This window comes from Pinus tabuliformis, chromosome 3_1, assembly GCF_031772625.1.
Source record: "Pinus tabuliformis cultivar Carrire ecotype Pingquan chromosome 3_1, CPIR1, whole genome shotgun sequence".
NCBI classification, from domain to species: Eukaryota; Viridiplantae; Streptophyta; class Pinopsida; order Pinales; family Pinaceae; genus Pinus; species Pinus tabuliformis.
Genome location: NC_142301.1, coordinates 444,785,191 through 444,807,567, shown reverse-complemented (window position 1 = coordinate 444,807,567; position 22,377 = coordinate 444,785,191). Strand labels below are relative to the sequence as shown.

General features: G+C 33.5%; 1 protein-coding gene across 1 annotated transcript; it reads right to left on the bottom strand.

The window, feature by feature from the left end:
• Window positions 1–7,774: 7,774 nt before the first annotated feature.
• On the bottom strand, window positions 7,775–11,913 carry LOC149187659 (uncharacterized). The gene is made up of 4 exons (XM_089409727.1): window positions 11,221–11,913; window positions 10,871–11,001; window positions 9,959–10,714; window positions 7,775–7,907 (listed from the first exon to the last, which is right to left on the bottom strand). The coding sequence occupies exons 1-4, from the start codon at window positions 11,911–11,913 to the stop codon at window positions 7,775–7,777; spliced, it is 1,713 nt and encodes a 570-aa protein (XP_089265853.1).
• Between the last annotated feature and the right edge of the window lie 10,464 nt (window positions 11,914–22,377).

Sequence of the window (22,377 nt, the reverse complement as noted above, 5' to 3'; positions counted from 1 at the left end):
GTTTGCAATGAGGTCTATCCCTTTAGGGCTTATGGCCTTCTTAATGCTTGCAAAATAGATCCCAAACTGAGACCTTCAGAAAAATGATTTTTTTCCCCTAATTGAAAATAAACAACCTGCAAAAATAGCCTGAAAACCCTAGACGTCTAAGGTTTTTAAGGTCTCCCATTCCAATTTCTTCTTCAATTTTAAAACAAATTTAGAATAGAAATCCAAATACCCAATATAAAAGATTTAAATTTCAAAACCCCAAAACCTCAAACCCAGGTTAGAAAAAATGTCCAAAACCCAGGGTAGAAAAAATAATTTACAAGTTTTATCTACAAAATGTCCAAAACTCAGGTTAGAAAAAATAATTTACAAGTTTTATCTACAAAATTGTTCACAAGGTCTACAAATATGCAAGGGTTTTAAAAATTTTAAATTTTTGAGAAAAATATTTTTATGGAGTTTTTTTTTCTTTTGAACGACTAAAAATATTTTAGAAACCCCAGTGTATACTATAGCCTTAACGAAGATTTAATTCACCATATCAATATTTTTAATCCAAACAATAATGATTCTTGCTCAAGTTTGTGAACTTAGAGACCAAGCACTATCTTCAAGTACTATGAATTTATCTCAAAATAATTTGTTAGATCACATCGTAATCAAACCACCTAAAATTAGCCCAAAATATCAATAATATGATTCTATCTCTATCTAGTAAAAAAAAAATTTACAAATATTCAACATAACATAAAAATAAAAATATCCATAATCAACACATACCATAAATCAATAAACAAAAAAACCTTGAATAACAGCCCAAATCTTTATTATGATTTAAAAAAATATATATATGCCAATTACATAATCTATTATATTATATTCAAAATCCAAAAACCAATATGAAACCTACGGTGATTACCTCATGATATATTCAAGAAATAAAATTCTAGAGAGTCTCAAGGTGGCGATGGTGCTTTGTTGCAATGCTTACTCAAGTTATGGTGTTTCCCAATGATGGAAGCCCATAGTGTTCTTGAGTGCCCTAGAAGAAAAGTTCATGGCATGTGAGGATAAGAGTCCAAAAGTCAATGCAAAACACTGGTAAACAACTTACAACCGTGTTGAAAAAAAATTCTGTATTTTAATATTTTGAATGTAAAGTTAGAAACTTCCTAGAAACCATTGATACTGTTTTATTATTAATAAAATTATTATTAATAAAATTATTTCATAAATACTATAAAGCTCCATATGTATTTAGAGACTTAAACCTATACAATTTGGAATATAAATTGTGAACTATATTACTTAATTTAAGTTTTTTTTAACCCATATCACTTGGAACACAAATGATGAACCATACTACTTAAACTAATTTTTTTTAACTAATTGTTAGATAAATGTATAATTAAAACATTTTACTAATTTCAAAAAGTTAAATATAGATATATAAAATTTATATTTATAAATATTATATATTAAAATATTTTTAAGTAAAAAAATATTTTATTTATATAATAGTTATTTTTATTTAATAAGTTAAATTTAATTTTATTATTGCAGATCAATTGAATAGTTAAATTTTACTAATGTGGTTAGTTTTGTAGAACTTTATTTTATATAGTTTAAATTCTTGGAAAAATCTAGAAGCTAACCATGTTAAAGATTATTATAACTCCAATATTTCCAAATAAATAAGTATTATAATATATATATATATATATATTAAAAAATTGAAAATTTAGAAAATAATATAAATATTTAAATATTATTATAAATACTTATTTTTTAAAATATATTATATAATTTTAATTATAAAATATAATTTTTTCTTTATGGAGTAATTTAATTAGTAATCAAAATGATGTGAAATTTGTAAAAATTGAAAGATTCAAGATTCAAATTTAGCTGATTGTGACCTTATTTAAGGAGAGGAGGGCAAATGTTTACTAGTAATTACATGTAAAGCTTTGGTAATAAAATCATTTCTTAATATAAATAAATTGCATTTTAATTTTAAAATTATATATATATATATATATATATATATATATATATATATATATAATTGGTTTTAGGAGATTTTCAAATAATATTATTATTATTATTTTTTATAGCATAATCCAACGAAATGACATTTTTCATGACATTTTTTCTAATTAATTTTAACCAAAATGAGCAGAGAATTTTGAAAACTTTAAAAATTTGAGTTTAAATTTTAACATGGATATTTTCATAGTCAATAAAATGTTGTTGCTGAAAATTTCTAGAAGATTGTGTGTTATGTTCATGGATTTGCCCAAATTTTATAATTTCCCGTACCCTAAAATTTTTGAGGCTACTAAATTCATTTAATATTTAATATTTAATAAAAAATAATATTATTATTTACCATTTAATCACTAATTAACTCAATTATAACCTATAATCTATTTTCTATGAATTAATCAATTAAATTATAATTATTATTACTAATTAACATAAATTTAATTATTATTAAACCAAAATGTTGTCAATATGAATATGAATAGGTTCTTATTTGATCTATTTTTAATATTTATTTATCATAATATTTAAATTAAATTGAAATTTTAATTAAATATATGCTTAAAAAAATATAAAATCATATTTTAGTATTAAAAAAATAAATAAATTTTAATATTTTATTTTGAAAATTATACAATTAAATTTAAAACTTTTAAAATAATTTATAATTTTTTAAAGCATTACAAAAAATTTGGGGTGAATTTTGGAGTATTGTCAAAAGTTATTCTCCAACTTATTATGGAAGAGATGTTGCAATATACTATTATGTTATGTTATCCTTTTCTAGTGGTATACAAAGAAAAAATAAAATATTTTTCTAGTGGTATACAAAGAAAAAAAGAAAAAAATAAAATATTGTTGGAATGTTAATTACTACTTGTCTCAGTTGTGACTTTATATGTAAAACGTCTTTTCCTATTCTACGGGAGTGGTTTCCCTAGTTTAGTGTGTGGTTGAGATATTTGTGTGTCCAAGATAGTTTTCCTATCTTGAGACTATACTCCTGTATATATGTAATATCTTATTTGATTAATGAATTCTTGAGACTATACTCCTGTATATATCTAATATCTTATTTGATTAATGAATACAAAGATTTCCCTTATGAAATCTTAATGTATTAGAGCGTTGAGGGCCTTGACCCTTGTGGGCTTGGCCCGTCTTGGGCTGAGGACGCTTGGCCTATCTTGGGCTGAGGGAAATAAAGAATTTGATTAGTGTTGTGTTTATTTTTTTCCCTTCGCTGGTTTGTTCATTAAATTTTGACAGTGGTTGTTTGACTAGTGCAACAATGCGACCATCACTCGATGTATGCGTGGAAAGTAGGAATGCCAATAGAATTTCCAACCATGCCTTCAGGATGGAAGCCTAGTGATCTTGTTCCGTTGCCTCTGTCCATGGAAGTCCCCACTGGCTGGAAGCTTAGAGATGCTATGGTGATTCCATAGTCGAAGAGGAGAGTTCCAATTCGATGCAGCATCAGGTGAAGCTCCTGTGCAGCTTCGACGACAACATTTTGCCTTGGCCTTTTGATGGGAAGCTCTGGTACATTGGGGGTGAAACCCGTATTGTCTGTGTGAATCCATAGAGGCTGATCTGTTGTTATTAACAATGCTGTGGTGCTCGCCAAAACCCTGACCTTTGCAACAACCTTCTCTAGAGTCAACCACCAATCTGATGGTGCAGTGATGCCCGCCATGACTGCTCCTATTACTTTGAGAGCAAGCGACAATCGATCACACTCCCCATCGGGAAGCTGCCAAATTCAGTAACATGTTTGAAGAAGCTCGAGATACTGGATCTGTCTGAATGCTACCAGCTAAGTGAGTTGCCTTATGAGTTAGGTAAGATGACAAGTTTGATATATCTAGATCTGAGTTTCTGTCAACAGTTGAAGTGCATGCCTTGTGGGATCTCTGCGTTGACATCGCTACAATATCTGAAAATGGAAAGATGCTGGAAAACCTAGCCGCAAGCAACACCACCACAGAGAAAACTTCTGCGTGATCCGATGGGAGGTCGTGCTCGTGCTCGCTTCCAGGATCTGCACCCTCTGAAGCACCTTAAATGGCTGGTGCTAGAGTGCTCGAAGGAGCCAATTACAGATGGCGTAGTGGGCGACATGACAGAGATGAGGACTCTCATCCTGAGGATGTCACATATGAAGGAATTACCAGAGGACATGAGAGGTATGGTAAAGCTAAGCAGTCTCTTTGTGGAGTCCAACGTTTTGGGTAAGATCCCATCGTGGATATGTGGTTTCCAACTGCTAAATTGTCTAATACTAAGAGATTGTCCCCAACTGGAGGAGATCCCTGCAGGGTTGGAGAAGCTTGAATGGCTTAGGAGGCTGGATATAGTTAAATCCTCGTCTTTAAAAGAGTTACCCGATGCTTTTGGAGACGCGGGTGCCTTTCCATGCCTAGAAAGTTTCTGGTTGGAGGAAGCCGATGGAGTTGAGATTTTTCCTCTGGTGAGGGATGGGGCTCTGCCTCTGTTGAAGAAGTTGGCGGTCTTGAAATTGGTCATCGCTTTTGTCATATCAAATCTGAGCCCAATGGACTGGTTATCCATTGTTGTATTCTCTTCGACGGCCAAGAGAGTTTTTTCCTTGAATCACATGCCTTCAGACGGTCATCTAGAAGCGACCCTCCTAATCGAGCAACTGTTTTGCACGGGCAGCGCGAATATGGCTGAGGGTTTAAAGAAAGGCATGAATAAAATGTTGATTCGCTCCAACTGTGGTGAGAGTTTTTTTAAAATAGTTTTCTAAAGTCATCGCCAGGCTAAGATAGAGAAATTTGATATTTTGTCAACCTAAAAGTTTATTTTTTATGTCTTGGAATTATGGAAAAAATTATTGTGCCTTATTGAGCCTAGCTAACTTAATTTAGGTAAAGTTATTTTGTTAGAATTCGCGACTCTAACAAATGACGACATGTTAAGCATGGAGTTCCAAGATTTAATTGACAAAGAAAAAGATTCCCAAGATGTTAAACGAGCAACAACAACGATTAAACGTTGATGAACAACTTGGTGAAAGTTAGTATGAGGTTGTTTGTGTTTGTGGAATACACTCTATTATTTTGTAATGTGAATCTCATGTGTAAGCAAGTCTAGGATGTTTTGTAGTGGTCTTTGTAATGTATGTACCTGGTAACTCCAAAAGTTGGAGTTGTGTTGTAAGCCTTGTAAGGCATGTGTACCCCCATATAGTTCGTAGTAATCTAAAAACCACTTTGTATTTGCAGTGTCGATTTGTGGTGAGCCAGAAACCACATGTAAGAGTGAAGTGGGACAAAGATTCTTGTTGGCATGGTTTAGGGTTAGCCGAGAAAACCTTTGGCTTGGTTGAATTGGGTCATTGGTGAGCCTTAGTGGCTGGAGTGCCCTAGTGGCAGATTTGTGGCCCAGAGTGGTTGGAGTGCCCTAATGGCAAGTTGTGGCCCAGAGTGGCTGGAGTGCCCTCGTGGCTGAGTTGAATCTTCATGGCTGTGTTGAGCCTTGGTGGCTGAGAGCCCTTGGTGGCATGGTTGGGGGTGATCCGATAAAATCCAGAGTATGGTTACAGGTAATTTGATAAAACCCATGATGATGGAGGGGGTTTATAGGTATAGGTACATGTATACAGATATAATGGTTGACAGAATCATGTATGCAGAGGACATCCTACAAGACTGGTGGTTGTAGCGGTTGACACCCATGCATTCCGGTGGATGGTTGCTCCTTTATATGGACATCAACATATTTTTTTATGTTTGACCACAACTAGACTTTGCAGGTTGATATTGAGACAAGTACTCATTAAGGGGGTGTGTTGGAATATTAATTCCTACTTGTCTAAGTTGCGACTTTCTGTGTAAAGAGTCTTTTCCTATTCTATAGGAGTGGTTTCCATAGTTTGGTGTGTGGTTGAGATATTATCTCAACCAACAGATTGTGTGTTCAAGATAGTTTTATTTTTTTCTTTATATGACCATGAAAAGCTTTGATAATTAAATATATAAATAAATTGCATTTTAATCTTAAAATTTGATATTTCAAAATAAAACATTTCCACATATATATTATAAATTAAATTATCACTGGTTTTAGAAAATTTTAAAATATTATTTATTATTTTTTTAAGGCGTACTTTAACTTATACAAGAAATGACTTTTTTTACAACATTTTTTTTTTATTAATTTCAGCCAAAATCATGCAAAGTTTTTTAAAAACTTCAGTTGTTGCTAAAGACTTTTGGGGAATTGTGTTTTATGTTCATGAATTTGCCCAATGTTTAAATTAGGTATTTTAAAAAGAAAAAAATCACATTGCATTCAAAAAAATATTTTAACTAACAAAAAATCACATTCTTGGTTGAAATTGTATCACAAGATTCTTGTAAAAAATACTATTTCATCTATAAATTAAACTAGTCTTTTTTTAATATTTAAATAAATATAATTTTATTATTTACAATTTAACCACTAATTAACTTAATTATATTTGAACAAATAATTTTTTCTTCTTAGTGAATAAATTAAATTATAATTATTATTAATAATTAACATAAATTTAATTATTATTAAACCAAAATGGTTAATATAAATATGAACCACTTCATATCTTATCTATTTCTAATAGTTTTTAAATTAAATTGTAATGTTTAATTAAATATTTCTATTTTTTTTTAATTATAATATTATCTATACAGAAATTATAACATCATATTTTAGCTATGTTGCACAAGTTTTTGGTACGCATACATGAGAACGAGTATCCGGCACGGTTAGAAGTATTGCCTCAATTTACAGGAAACCCCAAGTTGGGAGCGACAATAATATTATATATTAAAATTTAATATATATTAAAAAAATTATTTATTTCCATCAAAAACTTACCAATCAAATTCCATCTTGCAAAGAAATATGTAAAAGATTGAACTTTGAAACATTGCCAAAAAAAAATCAAAATATTAATCTATCAACAATGTCTCAATCAAATTCCTTCCGAGCAACTGGATTATTAAGTGATTTCATGCAACCCTATATGTAAGTCATTGGTTCAATTCTTCGCCATTGATGTAACCTCACCAATATTACATATATTACATCTAATTATAATAGAAATAAGAAAAAATAAAATATATATTAATAGTAATTAAAAAAATTTAAAACAATAGAATTTAAATCCAATGTTATTTTAAAAAGAGTTTGTATAATAAATTATAAATTTCCAAGTTAATATATATTTTATAATTAAATAAATATGAAAACTAAATTAAAAATTGTTTTTTTAATAATATTTATATTTCATAATTTCAACTATTTTTTTCCCTTTAGTATTCCATCTTTTGTCCATTCAGCTCAAGGGATAATGATAGTTTTGCCAGTGGCCAACAATCTTCCTAAATTCTTTTATATCCATTGGCCATCCTCATACATGAAGAGAATGAATAGCTTTCCAATGACAAAGATCAAGATTGGTCAGACACCTCATCTTCATTTGGATAAAAGGGTTTTCCATAAATAGTTGTTTCCAGACCCATATCCAAATCTAAACTCATGGCATACCCTTCCATTCACATAGTTCCATTAATTTAAGCAGCATCAACGCTGGCAAGGTCAAATACACCTAAGTTTGTACTTATTCATTGCAGTTAAGCTCCCAAAATGTCAAAATCGGTTCCAGTGAAACTCCTGCTCCAAAGAACCCGTCAAAGCTCCCGAGGGTTTTGGAGCCCTGAGTTTGTACTTATTCATTGCAGTTAAGCTCCCAAAATGTCAAAATCGGTTCAAATGAAACCCCTGCTCCAAAGTACCTGTTGAAGCTCCCCAGCTCCCAGGAGGCTCGGAGCTTCTTGTACTTGATCTCAATACCCTTATAACTATGTATTTTAGTAATAATAAATAAATAAATTTTAATATATTATTTTAAAAATTATATAATTAAATTTAAAAATTTTAAATTATTTTTTAAGTATTATAAAATTTTTGGAGTTTTGTCCAAAAGTATTCTCTAATCTACTATGGAAAAAATGTTGCAATATTATATTATATTATTTAAATTATATGATTAACTTCCTAGTAATTTTTAAAACTCTAGGTTTTTACAACTATAACTTTCCCAAACTATTTTTTTAAATAATTAAAAAAATAAAATTCCAATTTTTCCTGATTTTCTTAATAAAAAAAAAAGAAAAAGAACTTTTGGTTAAGCGAAATGTAAATGCAAGGCACATAAATAAATTAAATGGAAACAGACTGGGCTCTAGATTTGGTTGAAGCCGAGTATGATCCATTGCACGTGGAGGCAGAGTGGTCTCGTCTACAATACGGTACGTCTAGATTTGGTTGAAGCTGAGTATGATCCATTGAACGTGGAGGCAGAGTGGTCTCGCCTACAACACGGTGCAAAATTTTCCGACTCTGCACAACACACCACAACATCCTCTTAATGGCGTTGATCAAAACAAAGTTCATTTTGGGCCGATAGAGGAGATCCGAGGATTCTGGTAGGCCGTCTCTTTAAATCCAGGTTGTTGCCCTTTACCCGTCAGTAGAGATTGGCATCTATTTAAAGCCTATAGTCAGACCAGGTAGTGAATCAAGTTAATCTTTTTTAGATAGATGAATAAATGGAATATTTACTTCATTGTATGTTTTATAAATAGCAAGAAGTTGAAGAATTTTGTTATGAAGAAGTTTCTTAAATTTACACGGGGCAAAAAATTTTGTTATGGAGAAGTTTTGTAAGTGTATATGAGGCATTCATTGGAGAGCAAAGATTTTTATTGCTCAATTAAGAACTAACTCAGGGGTGAAACAGGATGGTGGAAGAGACCTAAAGAACCTTGAGAAGAATCCATGTGTACTTTTTACACTTTTGAGAAGTGGAATCGGGAAAGCATTTCATTTTTGAATGTGAGGCTTTCAGAGACATCAGGGACAATTATCGTAGTGTTTTAGCAATGTTCCACCAAGGTTCTGGGACTAGGGGGCGAGGGAGCGAGGGGTCGCGGGAGCGGCCTATGCAAAAGCTCCCTACCATTTTTTAGGAAACGTGGGGAGCGTGAAGGTCTTAAAAATTTATAAATATAAAATATAATTTATTAATTGAGTCCAATATGACAATTTGGTTTGAATTGAAAAGCTGCAAAGCATGATCATTGATATGAATATCAATTGACATTATCCAAATTTATAATATCATATAAAATAATAAATTTAAAATTCTAATTTATAATCATACATCAATGACCATACATTATGATTAAATCATTAAAGTTTAAAGTTTAAACCATATTGATGTTCCACTTCCTAGTATCCTACTATGAACATCGAATATTGAACAGCGAATATTCAGTATTAACATAAAAATTTAAAATTATAAAAGTAAAGTTTGATACATCATACATCAAGAGTCCAAATTTTATAGAATTATAAAAGATTAAACTTTTAAAGTCAAGTCTGATACATCAAGAGTCAAAATTTTATAGAGTGAGAATCTGAATAACTGATAACACAAATGATAAGAACTGAGAACATCAACATATCAAAAGATAAACAAGCATAATGCAAAATATGCCTCAAGGTAATGCTCAAGCCTCAAGGTAATGCCCCGCTAGTCTCTGCATCCAGCTGCTGCATGAATAAATCAGGATCAACCATATCACCATCTGAATCTGAATCACTAGCATTCTCAAACATGCTAAGTGGCACACCAACCAACCCCATCTGTCTCTCATCAAGTCTCTCCTCCATATCTACCTGTGCATCATCCTCTGGATCAACATCCCATCGTGTTGCTGGTCCCTTCAAATACTCAGGTGTCTTCCTATGCTCAAGATGTAGGGCACTACGCACAACAACTAACTTCTTCGCTCTTCTAGAGGTAAACTTGTTCCTCTTGATAGAGTGGATGAAGCTATATGTGGACCAATTCCTCTCTGTTGCAGAGGAACTAGCAATCTGAGACAACAAATGCATGGCTAGATCTTTGAGCTCTGGAGCATCATCCCCATGCATCCTCCACCAACCAATTGGGTCATCTTGGGCTAGATCTATGCGATCTTCCCGAGCACCATGTGTGTTGAAGGGCCCACTAAGAGATGCAAACTGAACAAACTGTCTTCGAAATTTTGACCCCTGCTCCTCACTGTACATCTTTGCAATTGCATCTAAGAAGCCTTTCTTTACCTCTGGATCATCAATATGAGGCACCCTCCTAGGTCTCTCAACATACCATTTTGGGTTTAATGCATATGCTTCCATGTGCAAAGGTGTGTTCATGCGATCCCACCTACGCTGAATGATGGGTCGAATCTGGGAAGTATAGAACTCTAATGAGGGATCCCTCTGCTGAATGGCTACCTTCACATGACCCCACATGCTATCAAAGGTCTCATAAATTTCTCCAAGACTAGGAGTATCTGAATCTGTGTAACGAATGACCTCCACAATAGGGCCTAAGAATGACACCAAATAAGAACAATCTGCCCACCAATCATTGTCCAACACCTGAAGCCTAACCTTCTTCCCGGTATCTGTCTTTGATTCTGACCACCTTCCCCACTCTAAACTCACAACCAAGGATTGTAGAGGTGCTTCTACCTCTATCATCCTCTCTAATGTCAGAAAATAGCTAGCATATCTAGTATCAGTGGGCTTGAGGAATTCCTTCCTCGTGTGAGCCCTGTACATAGCCAAGGAGGTGTGGTGGTTGCAGATAAACATCTGCACATCTCTTGCCACTGACACCAAGTCTGATATCCACTAAATCTTGCCAATGTCCTTCAGTGCATTATTGAGTGCATGCACACAACAAGGAGTCCAAAAAATGTGTTGATACCTGTTTTGAATCAATAACCCAGCTGATCTACAAACTGTTGTTGCATCTGTCACAACCTGCACCACACTATCAGGCCCAACATCCTCTATAGCTTCTCGAAGAAGCTCAAATTGGAAAGATGCATCCTTGCGCTTTCCAGAACAGTCAACAACTTTAAGAAAGAATGGACCTTCTGAAGATGTCACTATGATGTTGATTAGTGGGCGTTTTCGGATGTCAGTCCATCCATCCATAACAATAGAGCAACCAAACCTCAACCATGTTTGTCTCATTCTCTCTTTCTGCATATTAATTTTGGACACTTGTCTATCCAAAATTGTTGTTTGTAGTTTATGTTCTCTGGGTGGTACATATGAAGGCCCTATTTTTTCAATTGCTTGGACCATTTCCTTGTAATAAGGAGAATGAACAACATGGAAGGGAATCCCATTAGCAAAAAGAAATTTTCCAATTGCATCATTTTTGTCATCTCGATCTAGAATGTTGTACATCCCAGACACTGTACCAGTACCACCCATTGCAGAAGAACGAGATGCACCAGTGGAAACCTTTGTCTTTTTTGATGAAGCACTGGATGGAGGAATGTTTGTAGATGGATCAATACGTTTACTAGAGAACAATCCTTTTCCAGTGGATGCCCTTTCTAGTCTCCAAAGTTGCTTTCTCAGAGTTGAATCCAGGTTCTTTGAGGGACACATATTCACTCCTTTACATGTAATAGCCAAAATGTGTTGCTTCACCCTGGCATAGCTGCCAACAAAGTGATGCCCACAAATATTGCAGACCCAATCATGTGAGCCACCACCAACTTTTGGATTCTTTTTCGGCAGTCTAGTTGCATAGATTAGAAGTGGTTTTAGAGGATTAAATGTCCCCTTTGCAAATTTTTCCAGCTCTCTTGGCGGGCCTCCAGAATCTACACCATGCCTATTCTGGTATCTTGCCCCCTTGTGACCACTTTCAACTTCTTCTTCTGCATCATGTGGCTCACTACAGTGGTAGCTACTGTCACTGTTTCCAGAAGAAGTTTGACTTTGACTCATAGTTGTAACTTGTAACTTTGTAAGTTGCAAGTTGAATGACAAGTCAAAATGTAAGTTGCAGCCTGTAGGTTGCAACCTGAAATGAAAAAAAAAATTAAAAAAAAAAATTAGAAACATTACAACCACAGCACATGCCACACACATTGAAGTTTTCAAGTTTTGAACACTGATTTTTTTTTTTTTAATTCACAAGAAAAAAAATTAAAATAGAAATTAAATTTTAATACAGTAAAAAATTATAAACAAAAACAGTTTCAATTTTAAAACAGTTTTAATTTAAAACAATTAAAGAATTCCTTGAGTTAAAGAATTCCTGGAGCAAGAAAGCAATGAATTTGAAAATTTAGTAATTTACACAATCCTTCTTAGAAGAAAACTTAAACAAAGAGAGAACTGTCCTTCGTAGAAGAATAGTGATGAGCCCATTTTTGGTAGAAAAAGCCTAAAGGTGGCATGGAAGAAGTAAACTACCAAATTACAGATTTTTATGAGGTGCAGCACAGTGGCACACTATAGATTTTGGTCAGACAGAGGGAGAGCTTCAGCTTGATAAGGTAGCCACTGAATTCTATGAAAAAGTAAATGAACAGATCAGGAAGACTGCATTGGCAGTGGAAGGGGCAACTACAATGGGTTGTCCAGCTGTATTGGATCCAACAGCTAGAAAGTTTGTTATATTATTATTATATATAATATAGACAGTACACCATATGCTGAAAGAAGAGTTTTAGTTCCAGGAGAGATGAGAAGAACACATGAAAGAGTTTCTGACAGTTTTGAGTTTACTATCAAATGACATTGACTGCAGGATGACCATCTGCAAACCAACTTGGGTGACCAACGATGGCATGGATAATTTCAAATTTGTCTACCTTATTAGAGCAATGCCATGCAGTTCAAACTTCAAACTAGCAGTGTATTTCAGGGGTGAAAATAATTTTCAGACCTGAGAATTCACGCTGAGCAACTGTGCTCTGTGTAAATTAAATTAACTTACTATTGTACCTGAAACTTCACAGAAATTATGGATTACTACTGCACCTGAAACTTCACAGAAATTATGGAGGTAATCAATGGTTCGTTAAACAGATTTTGGAGTAAGTTAGATTAGAAGAAGGGAGTTTCCTGCAAAGTGATTGTTAGTTATCTCGCCCACTAATGAGGAAGCACTAAATGCATTTCACTTCACAGTATTCTTTCCTCACCTACCTAGGCCTTTCTGAATTTAAACCTTACACACTGAAACTTGAAAGCCTTTTTCCTGTTATGAAGCCTGCTTGACTCACTTATATCTAAATATGATAATGCTGATCTGTTTATTTGAATGTTCATTTAAAATAGGGTATCAAATACTGAAAACTGTGAATAGACCTTTTCTAGCAATCCATTAACAGTTAGCATAAACTCCACATCATTTTTCAATATTTGAGCATAATTGCTACGAGATGCAAGCAATTCCAGCATCACAATATTACTAAATTTTGTAACTGTATAAATTCATATATAATAATATAACGACATTCCTGAGATTTCTTGCTGCCCATAGTATTTACTATTTTCAGTATTTAGCTCCACCACATATGCGTGCAGCGTGGGTAATTGACTTGTTCGCACGACAATAATTTGTTCTATTTTTTTTTTTAAACAGAAACGGGTAAGATCTATATTAATAAAAAGGTTGCGGCAGGGATAGAGAAAAGATCTAATCTGTTTGACATACGAACAAGGGGATCATGACGTGGCACCAATTTTTTACCTCTGGCTCTACGTGCTATATGGTCCAGCAAATTTCGGATTTCCATGATACTGACCCTCTAAAATAACGCTGGTTGAAACCAAAAGACAGCACAAGGCCATTTTTTTGGAAAAATTTACATCGCTGAATTTATTGTGTGGCTTTCGCAGCAGGTATATGTTGGGTCTGAGGCAATGGAACAGGGTCATATGTTCTTGACAGCTAGAGAGCATAAAAAAATTAAAATGGCCGTAGAGTCTAGACAAGGCAGTCATATGAAACGGAAACCCTGCATAATATTATATATCACGTCCATCCAAAATGACTGGGCACACAGTTGATTTTTTTCACTTTTCTTAAAATTGAAGAAGACAGACAGATTAAAATTGAAGATAGACAGATGGGTTAATAACTTAATTTCCTGTGCGGGGCTATCCATAACTTGGATGATATCACAGCTGAAACGTATTAAAAATTTTAATACGTTTTTAATACAGAGGAGAAGACAGACAGATTTAGAAGGGGCACTAAGATATACTGTAGCCGACATCCATGAAGATATCAATCAAAAATTACGCCGAGATTCGTTACTAACCCGTTAAATTGTAGGCTGTAGCAGTCCGCTCCTCAACACGCAGCGCTGCTCAGGGAGGTGCTGCTCGCACGATGGGAGCTGCTGCTTCAACTTGTAGACAGTAGGACGCTCGACCAGAGAGAAATCGGACGACAGAAATCCAAACAGTGACTGTGAAACAGTGAGTGGAGCGAACTTGCAAAGGCTGTGTGTTGTTCATGGTCGAGGGTGCCTTTTTTATAACATGAAACCGCCATTTCCCGCCATTTTCCAAAACCCTAAACGCTAATTAAGTTATTAACTCTTAATTAAAGATTAAATTCAGGGTTTAATTAATAAAAATGGTTTTTAATTCATTAACGCCCCCCCACGCCCCCTCTCGTCCCCCTCTCGCCCCCTCTCGTCCCCCCACGCTCCCTCACGTCCCCCCACGTCCCCTTTTTTGGAAACGCCCCCTCAGGGAAGGGAAACGTTTCCCTGGCACGTCCCCCTGAGTTTCCTCCATTTTGGGAGTGTGGGGAAACGTCCCCTACTCATCCCCAAGTCCTCGGAGCACGGGGGAGCGAGGAAACTAGACCCCTAGGGGGGGGGGGGCGAGTCCCCGTGGAACACTGTGTTTTAGCATCAATTCTTTCCTTGGTATTGTATTTTTAGCGAGGGGACTATTAGAAAGTTGGGTCAACTCATCATCAATTTGAGTAAGAAAATAATTGCATTGCAAAAGGCAAAGGAAGCTCGTAGTCCCATGCACTTTTCTTAGTGTCATGGATGTTAAAATATCATTCATTCATTCATTCATTTTCTCTCTCTCACACTATAAACAAAAAAATATTTAAAAAAAAAATAAAATAAAAAAAATTCTAATTAATTTTAATGAAAATATGACAGAAATAAAACTTGAGTAATTCATTTATACATTCAAAAATATATTTTAAATAATAAAAAATCACAATTTTATCTATAATTATATTTTTAAATTTCAATAAAAAAATATTTCATATATAAATTAAACTGCACCATATTTTATCATTAATTTAAGTAAACCATAAAATTATAATACCTTATTCTGTGTAAAAATGACATTAAAATGGTTCAAAGGTTATGGATCATTCCATTAATTTAGGTCATCCATAAAATTCTAATATCTTATTCTTTGTAAAAGTAACATTAAAATGGTTCAAGGTTTATGGATCACATTTAGATTGTTATGGATAGCAGTTTCTATTTCAGTTTAGAGTTCAGTCCAGTTAGAATGCCAATATTTTCCATCGATGTAAAAAAGTTGTGTAAAATTTCTTTAATTTGAGCAAGATCCGAAGTTAAGAAAACGCTTCGCAGACGTGTGAAATAAATTCAAAATATTTAAATCTCCGACTGCCTCGGTGAAAAGGTACTTGCATGCCATTGGTTGGAATTTGGGTTTTAACAAAACACCGATGAACTTCATACACACGACCATATATTTCATTTCAAATCTAAACATTAATCAAGTGCTACAGAGTAGGTTCCGCTTGTCCTTTAGTAAAATGATACGGGATTTTGATCATTATTTATATGTAAAGCTATAAATTTTGCATAAAAAATTAAGTATTAGATATTAAACAAGTGATATTTTTATATAATGAGTATCAAAAGAACACATACTAATGACATATAATTTTATGTTACAAATTCATTTTGTTTTTTAGAAGTGTGATTTTAATTTTCAAGAATAAGTTTCTTATGAATTGAAAAATTAAAATGTATATTTTTGTGGTTAGCAAAAATATAATTATAATTATATTAGAATTAAAAAAATACATAAATATTTTAATATTTAAAAAATCAAATTCATATTGATCAAGAAAGATTAAAATGTTTTTGTGGTTGAAAAAAATATAATTATAATTATATTAGAATTAACATAAAACTAATTTAATATATATTACAAAAAATACATAAATATCTTGATATTTAAAAAATCAAATTCACATTGATCTTGGTATGTTTATATATAGAATAATGGTCTAATTGTTACATTTTTTCTTTAATGTATATATATGTTTAGCTAATATTTTAATTTTTTATAACAATAATAGTAATTTATAATAAAGTTACAATTTAGTTGATTTTTATAATTTTTCTGGTCTTGAGAATATGAGATGTATGATGAGGTAAGTGTTTTGATACCTATTGGATTATGCTAGTCATATAAGTTAAATGATTAATGAATATTGATAGGCTCAAGAAGATAGTGATGATAGCAAGATTTGCAAGAATCCAAATTTTGAGGTTTTGAAGCCAATTAAGTAACTAAAAAATATTTTAATTATGTGGATAGATGTGTCTATTTTGGAATATGGTTTCCAAAATTTTAATTTAATTATCAATTATTATTAGGTGGATTGTAAGGATTTAATCTCAATGGAATATTTGTTATACCCTTCTCACCCTTTTAATTTAATTGATTAATTAAAAAAATGTTATATGAACAAGTGACATATAAAGTGAGTTATGACTTTTTGGGCATGTGGTATTGCTAAGCTATGGTATTGGCCCATATTATTATAACAATGCGTATTTACATATTAAAAATCTCCACCATAGTGAAGTGAGATGAATCTCCATGGTTAAGAATCATGTTTCATGTTTTTTTAAATATATATATGTTGAAATTATATTAATTCTTTTTATAATTAATAATAATTTAAAGTAATGTTAAAATTTAGTTGTATTGGCCCATAGTATTATAACAAAATGTATTTACATATTAAGAATCTCCACCATAGTGAAGTGAGATAAATCTCCATAATTAAGAATCATGTTTCATGTTTTTTAAAATGTATATATGTTTAAATTATATTAATTATTTTTATAATTAATAATAATTTAAAGTAATGCTAAATTTTAGTTAGTTTTTATGTTTTTTAAATTTTATTAAAGTAAAATGTCTTCTAAAATAACCATTTAATTTATAAGGTTACACTAATATTACAAATTATCATACCCGGATGCAGGTGTTCATCCCAGGTATTAATATGACAGACGGCAAGGCGGCGGATGGGGTGGCCACATGGCCCCCTGCAACTTCCCCCATGCCACCCTGAATGGCATTCATGGCACCTCGCAGGAGCCATTTAATGACTGCACAGGCCGAGGCAGAGCCACTTCCCTCATAACAATGGAGCCTGCGAATTTCTCTGTTATTCTGCCCCCCCTGATTCACTGTGTCTATCCTCCGCAGGCGGGAGAGCCGAATGTGCGCACCATCACTGGCCGTAGATGCTGGCTGTTAAGCTGTATCGATTTAGGTAATGGATTCCACCATTCCCACACCAACCTCTGCAATCTTGCTCATGACCACTACTCCTTTGTAAATTCCCCGCATAGCTCCTCTGTCAATTCCTCCACAATCCCTACTGATTCTCCCCTTGTTCCCTTCCCCACCATGGTCCGCCATCGTATGCACAGTAGAAGAGGGGGCACAAGAGGCAGAAGCTCTCGATCACCTGCAATGCCTAGCCTCGATTCAGCTTCCCCTGCCTCCTCTGCCGATAACCCCAACCCGCTCAGTTTCGCGGGGCGTTACCCAAACACTCGAAGCGGCAGAGGCAGAGCCTGGTTCCATAGCACAGGTCATGGAGATGCAACAGTCTGCACTGCTAACTTTCCCCTTCCTCCACACCCTGCTCCTCACACCACGCAATTCTCATTCGGCAGCTCACTGAACCGCAGAAGAATTGAGTCGCTTGCTCCTCTCGATGATCACACCGAGGAGGCGAACAGAGCAAGACCGAGCAACAGGAGCAGGGACAACACTGGCGATTGAGACACTGATGAAGGTCGAACCAGAATGCATGGCAAAGCTGTTGCTGGCAGTCAACATGTTGAGAAGGGCAAGCTCAGTTACATGCAGGCTTCTGGTAGTCGCCAAGGAGACACGTCACGACCGCATGTAGGAGCATGTAGCATGGAGGGAGGCCAGCAAGCTCATGGACGTGGCGAGTCGGACGAGGAAGACAACTCGGTCAAGTACGCGTGTCTGATTGTAGAGGAACTGGCCCCGGAAGACTGAATGCCAAGTGTTGAGTCTGGTAGGTGGACGTTTTGTCATGCTGACGGTTGTTTAGTATTATGTGTCTTCAGGTTAGAATTATGATCTAGTTAAAATGTCTCAATTATGCTGTGATTAAACTGGTTACCCCTGTGTGGGCTATTTTTGGACTCATATTTTTTGGATTGGTTTCCCCTCTGTTGGGGCAGTCAAAGATAATTATTATGACTGTGTGATGATTGAGGCTTGGATCCTCTGTGGCTAAGCCTCACTGTAATCCCCTTTTTTTGTATCATATTAATAGATTAAACTTACTTAGAAAAAAAAAATATTATAAATTATCATTTATAAAATATATGCAACTTAATAAAATGAATCACAATTTAAGAAAAATATTACATCTTATTGCATTTTAAAAATATATATAATATTTAAATTCTAAAATCTATCTTCTCTTTTTAGATACTTATCAACATTAATATTGATATATTCAATTATTTTAAAATATAAATTTTTAAATTAAAATTTTATTTCACATCACATTGTATAAAAATATTGATTTATAAAATATCTGTCACCACTCAAAACCTAGTTAATATAAAAACTAGTGGACAAATTCTATAGCCGAGGTGATGTCATTTATAACTTTACATTAAATCAAACTTTCAATGATTTAAAGATATCTGAAAGTACATTCATTTTGCATAATAATTATACAGTTTGAGTGGGCCTACTGGTTAAGAGCATGTGTTTCCTCCTAAGAGGTCATAGGTTCAAAACCATAGGGGGGTAAAGCATGTATGCCTTCGTAGACTTAGCAGTGAAATTGTTGCGCGGAGATGGGTCCCTTGTCCCACAAACAAGGGAGTCTCATACACCAATTTGGTCCCTTGTCCCACAAACAAGGGGGTCTCATACACCAATTTGGTGGCGGAGATGGGTCCTTTGTCCCACAAACAAGGGAGTCTCATACACCATTGTCCCACAAACAAGGGAGTCTCATACACCAATTTGCTGTCTGGCTTGGCTGTGACCTTAAAAATGGATATTATTATTATTATAATAAGATCTAATTGGTGGTAGCCAAATTGTTATAGAACTAAGTTACTTTCAATTATATTAATATGATGTCATCGTATATCCAATTCATTCTTAAATTGAAAAAAAAAATTAGATATTGTACAAATTTTTTAATGTTGTGCAAGTTCAAATTTTAAAAACATTTATAGAAAATCTATAATGATATTTATGTTGCACACGTTACAAAATTTTTTCCAATAACATCTTCAAACTTGCAGCCAATAACATTAAACATAAATATCAATATAAAAATTTATAAAAATTTAAAAAATATTTTTTAAAATTATACTTCCTAAAATATTTTAATATTTTACCTGTTTTACTAAATCAATATCCAGTAAAATCAGAATCTGTTGCATAATACCTATTGGGGAAAGGCATAATAATTACCTAAAATGTATTTTAATTAATTTAGAATATGATAAAGCTGAAACTTTGGAATGAGGAAAAATCAATGGATTTCTCCACCTGTCTCACCACCTTTGTATAGTCTCAAAATTTTAGTGCTGAATAAGTGAAGCACTTTCCTCAAAGCTATAACATGGTTGTCGACCTTGTCGAGATTCTTTAAATGGAAAAATGATTTTACAAAATATTACAGAACTTACAAAATTTCGAGGTTCTTTTCGATTTTTCTCTTTCAGATATTTTTTTGTTTAGGAAACTCTTTAGACATGGTTTTCGAGCTTGTCTGGATTTTTTAAATGGAAAAATTATCTTACAAAATATCACAAAATTTATAGAATTTACCGACTTCAAATTTACAAGTTTCGAGGTTTTTTTCGATTTTTCTCGTGTAGATATTTCTTTGTTTAGATAACTTTTTATGGATTTATTTTGGCTATTTTCCTATTTATCATAGCTAAAAACTACATACATGTTCCGAAATGCATTTTTATGTGCCTTATGAGACCTACACAAATAATTATATGTTCAATGGGGCTTATGTCATTTTGAATGAATTAGATTTTCAGTTAAATAGATTACCGAAGAGCAATGAGTCCTTTAGGATGTCATATCTGATAAAATTTTTTTGTGTCAAGGCATGTGTCTGACAGGGTTTCTGTAATCCTATATTCAAGTTTCTTGAGGAATCAATGTAGTTATGGTATCCCATATTGTGGAAGCATGAAGCTTCTTTAAATTTTTGTTTAATTCAGGATGTGTTTGTGAGACTATTGTATAGCATGGTAACTAAACAAAAACCTCATTGAATATATGCAGGGGCCGAGGTTTTCTTACTTCGCAAGGGGGAATTTGAGGAAAGAGAAAGAAATCTGGCTATACAAATTTATGGTTTTGAAGATAGACCATTGTTTTTGCCAATATTTTTTCTAGATAGGTATTTTGTTGTTGAAGTTTGTAGGCAATATCGTCGTTGGCTATCTATATTTGAATAGAAAAAGAAGAGACAATTTATTTATTTTCTGTTTACTGTTGGAAAAGTGACTGTGAAGAATACGGCTCACACTCTCATTGTTGCAAAGTCTTTGGATGATTTCAACTTAAGTGAAGTTGAAGCTATTAAAAACTTTGATAGAGGAAGAATTTTCACAAATCACCTTGAGTCTATGAGATACGGGAACTTGTTTTTGAGAAGTAGAGAGCAGGGCGAGCAAAGTCACAGTGTTGATAAAAAAACACTAGTAGATGTTGGACAAGTTACTGAAAAAGAGATCATCGCTATGGGAGAAAGACCTAAGCAAAGAGGTGGAAACAATGCAGGGAAATATCAATCTTGCACATGCAATATTGGTGTGCCTTCATCTACTAGCATAAAAAGAAAAAGAAGTACTAGAAGCAAAACAATATTTGTTGATAGGATATCAGGTCGCGGGGTTGATGAAGGGCATCATTGTAGAGTAACTCTAGAAAGAGTGCATATCATTGAATCATTTAGATATAAGAGTGTGCCTGAAGTAGAGAGTATTGAAGAAATGATGGACATGGAAGTTGATCACGTTGTACTACCTGATTAAGTTAGTGATTCTTTGCAAGAAAATAAGAGAATAATGGAGGAAATTACTGAAGAAGACATTAGTTTTGATGAATGTTTTGTCACATTGTAGGATGAAAATTATGACAGGGGCGGTAAGAGATTGAAGATTGAAAGAATACAACTTTCTGATAGAAAGGTTGTTGATCAGACAAAATTGAATGTTAATTTGTCTTTGGTTGCAATGCTTGGGTTGATGAAATTGCATCAAGCTGGTGGTGAAGCGCTTGTGGATTTTGTTGGCCGATGATAAGTAGAAAATCAAAAGCTGAAGGAAAAAATAAAAGAGGTAGAAAATCTCTAAGCGTGGGTTGTTTGTTGAAGATACCATTGGCAATACCTGACAGATCTGATAGGTTTAAGAAACTTGTCAATCTTCTGAGTGCAATGAAATCATATATCATTAATAATATATATGAAAGATTGTGGATGGTTGAATATGCATGGCATGTTGCTTTTGATCTTCTACATTTAAAGCAAAGAACGAGATCTTTTACTGAATTGGTCAAAAGTGTGTTGGAGGGAAACAAGGAATTTGTGGGCAGTGACCTATTAAATTTTGCTCAAAATCTTGATTCACTGTCCAAACTAGAAAGAGATAAACAAGGACTGCCTGATGTTGACTAGATGAGGTAAATCAAGGTTGCATGGTTTGGGAAAATTAGAACATTGGAAGAGATTATTTTTTAGTGTTGAAACATATAAAATTGAAGAGTAGATGCGTATGTCAAGTCAGTAGCAATTATTCAGAATTTAAACAATTCGTCTATAACATATGAATATGGATTAATTGCAAAGGATAAGTTGATGGTTGATTTGGAGAAGTTGAAATAATCACAGGAAACAAAGTTCGATGATATAACAGATTTTAGAACAAAGGAAATTAGAAAATGGCTAAATACTTTTGTTGTTGTTAACGAAGACTACTTTGCCTCAATTTTTCAATTGCACAACATGAAGAAAAAAAATTGAGGAGGACATATTTAATGAACGTGTTAAGTAGGAAATTACCATTGCTCCAATGAAATAAATTGAAGTTAAAGTGA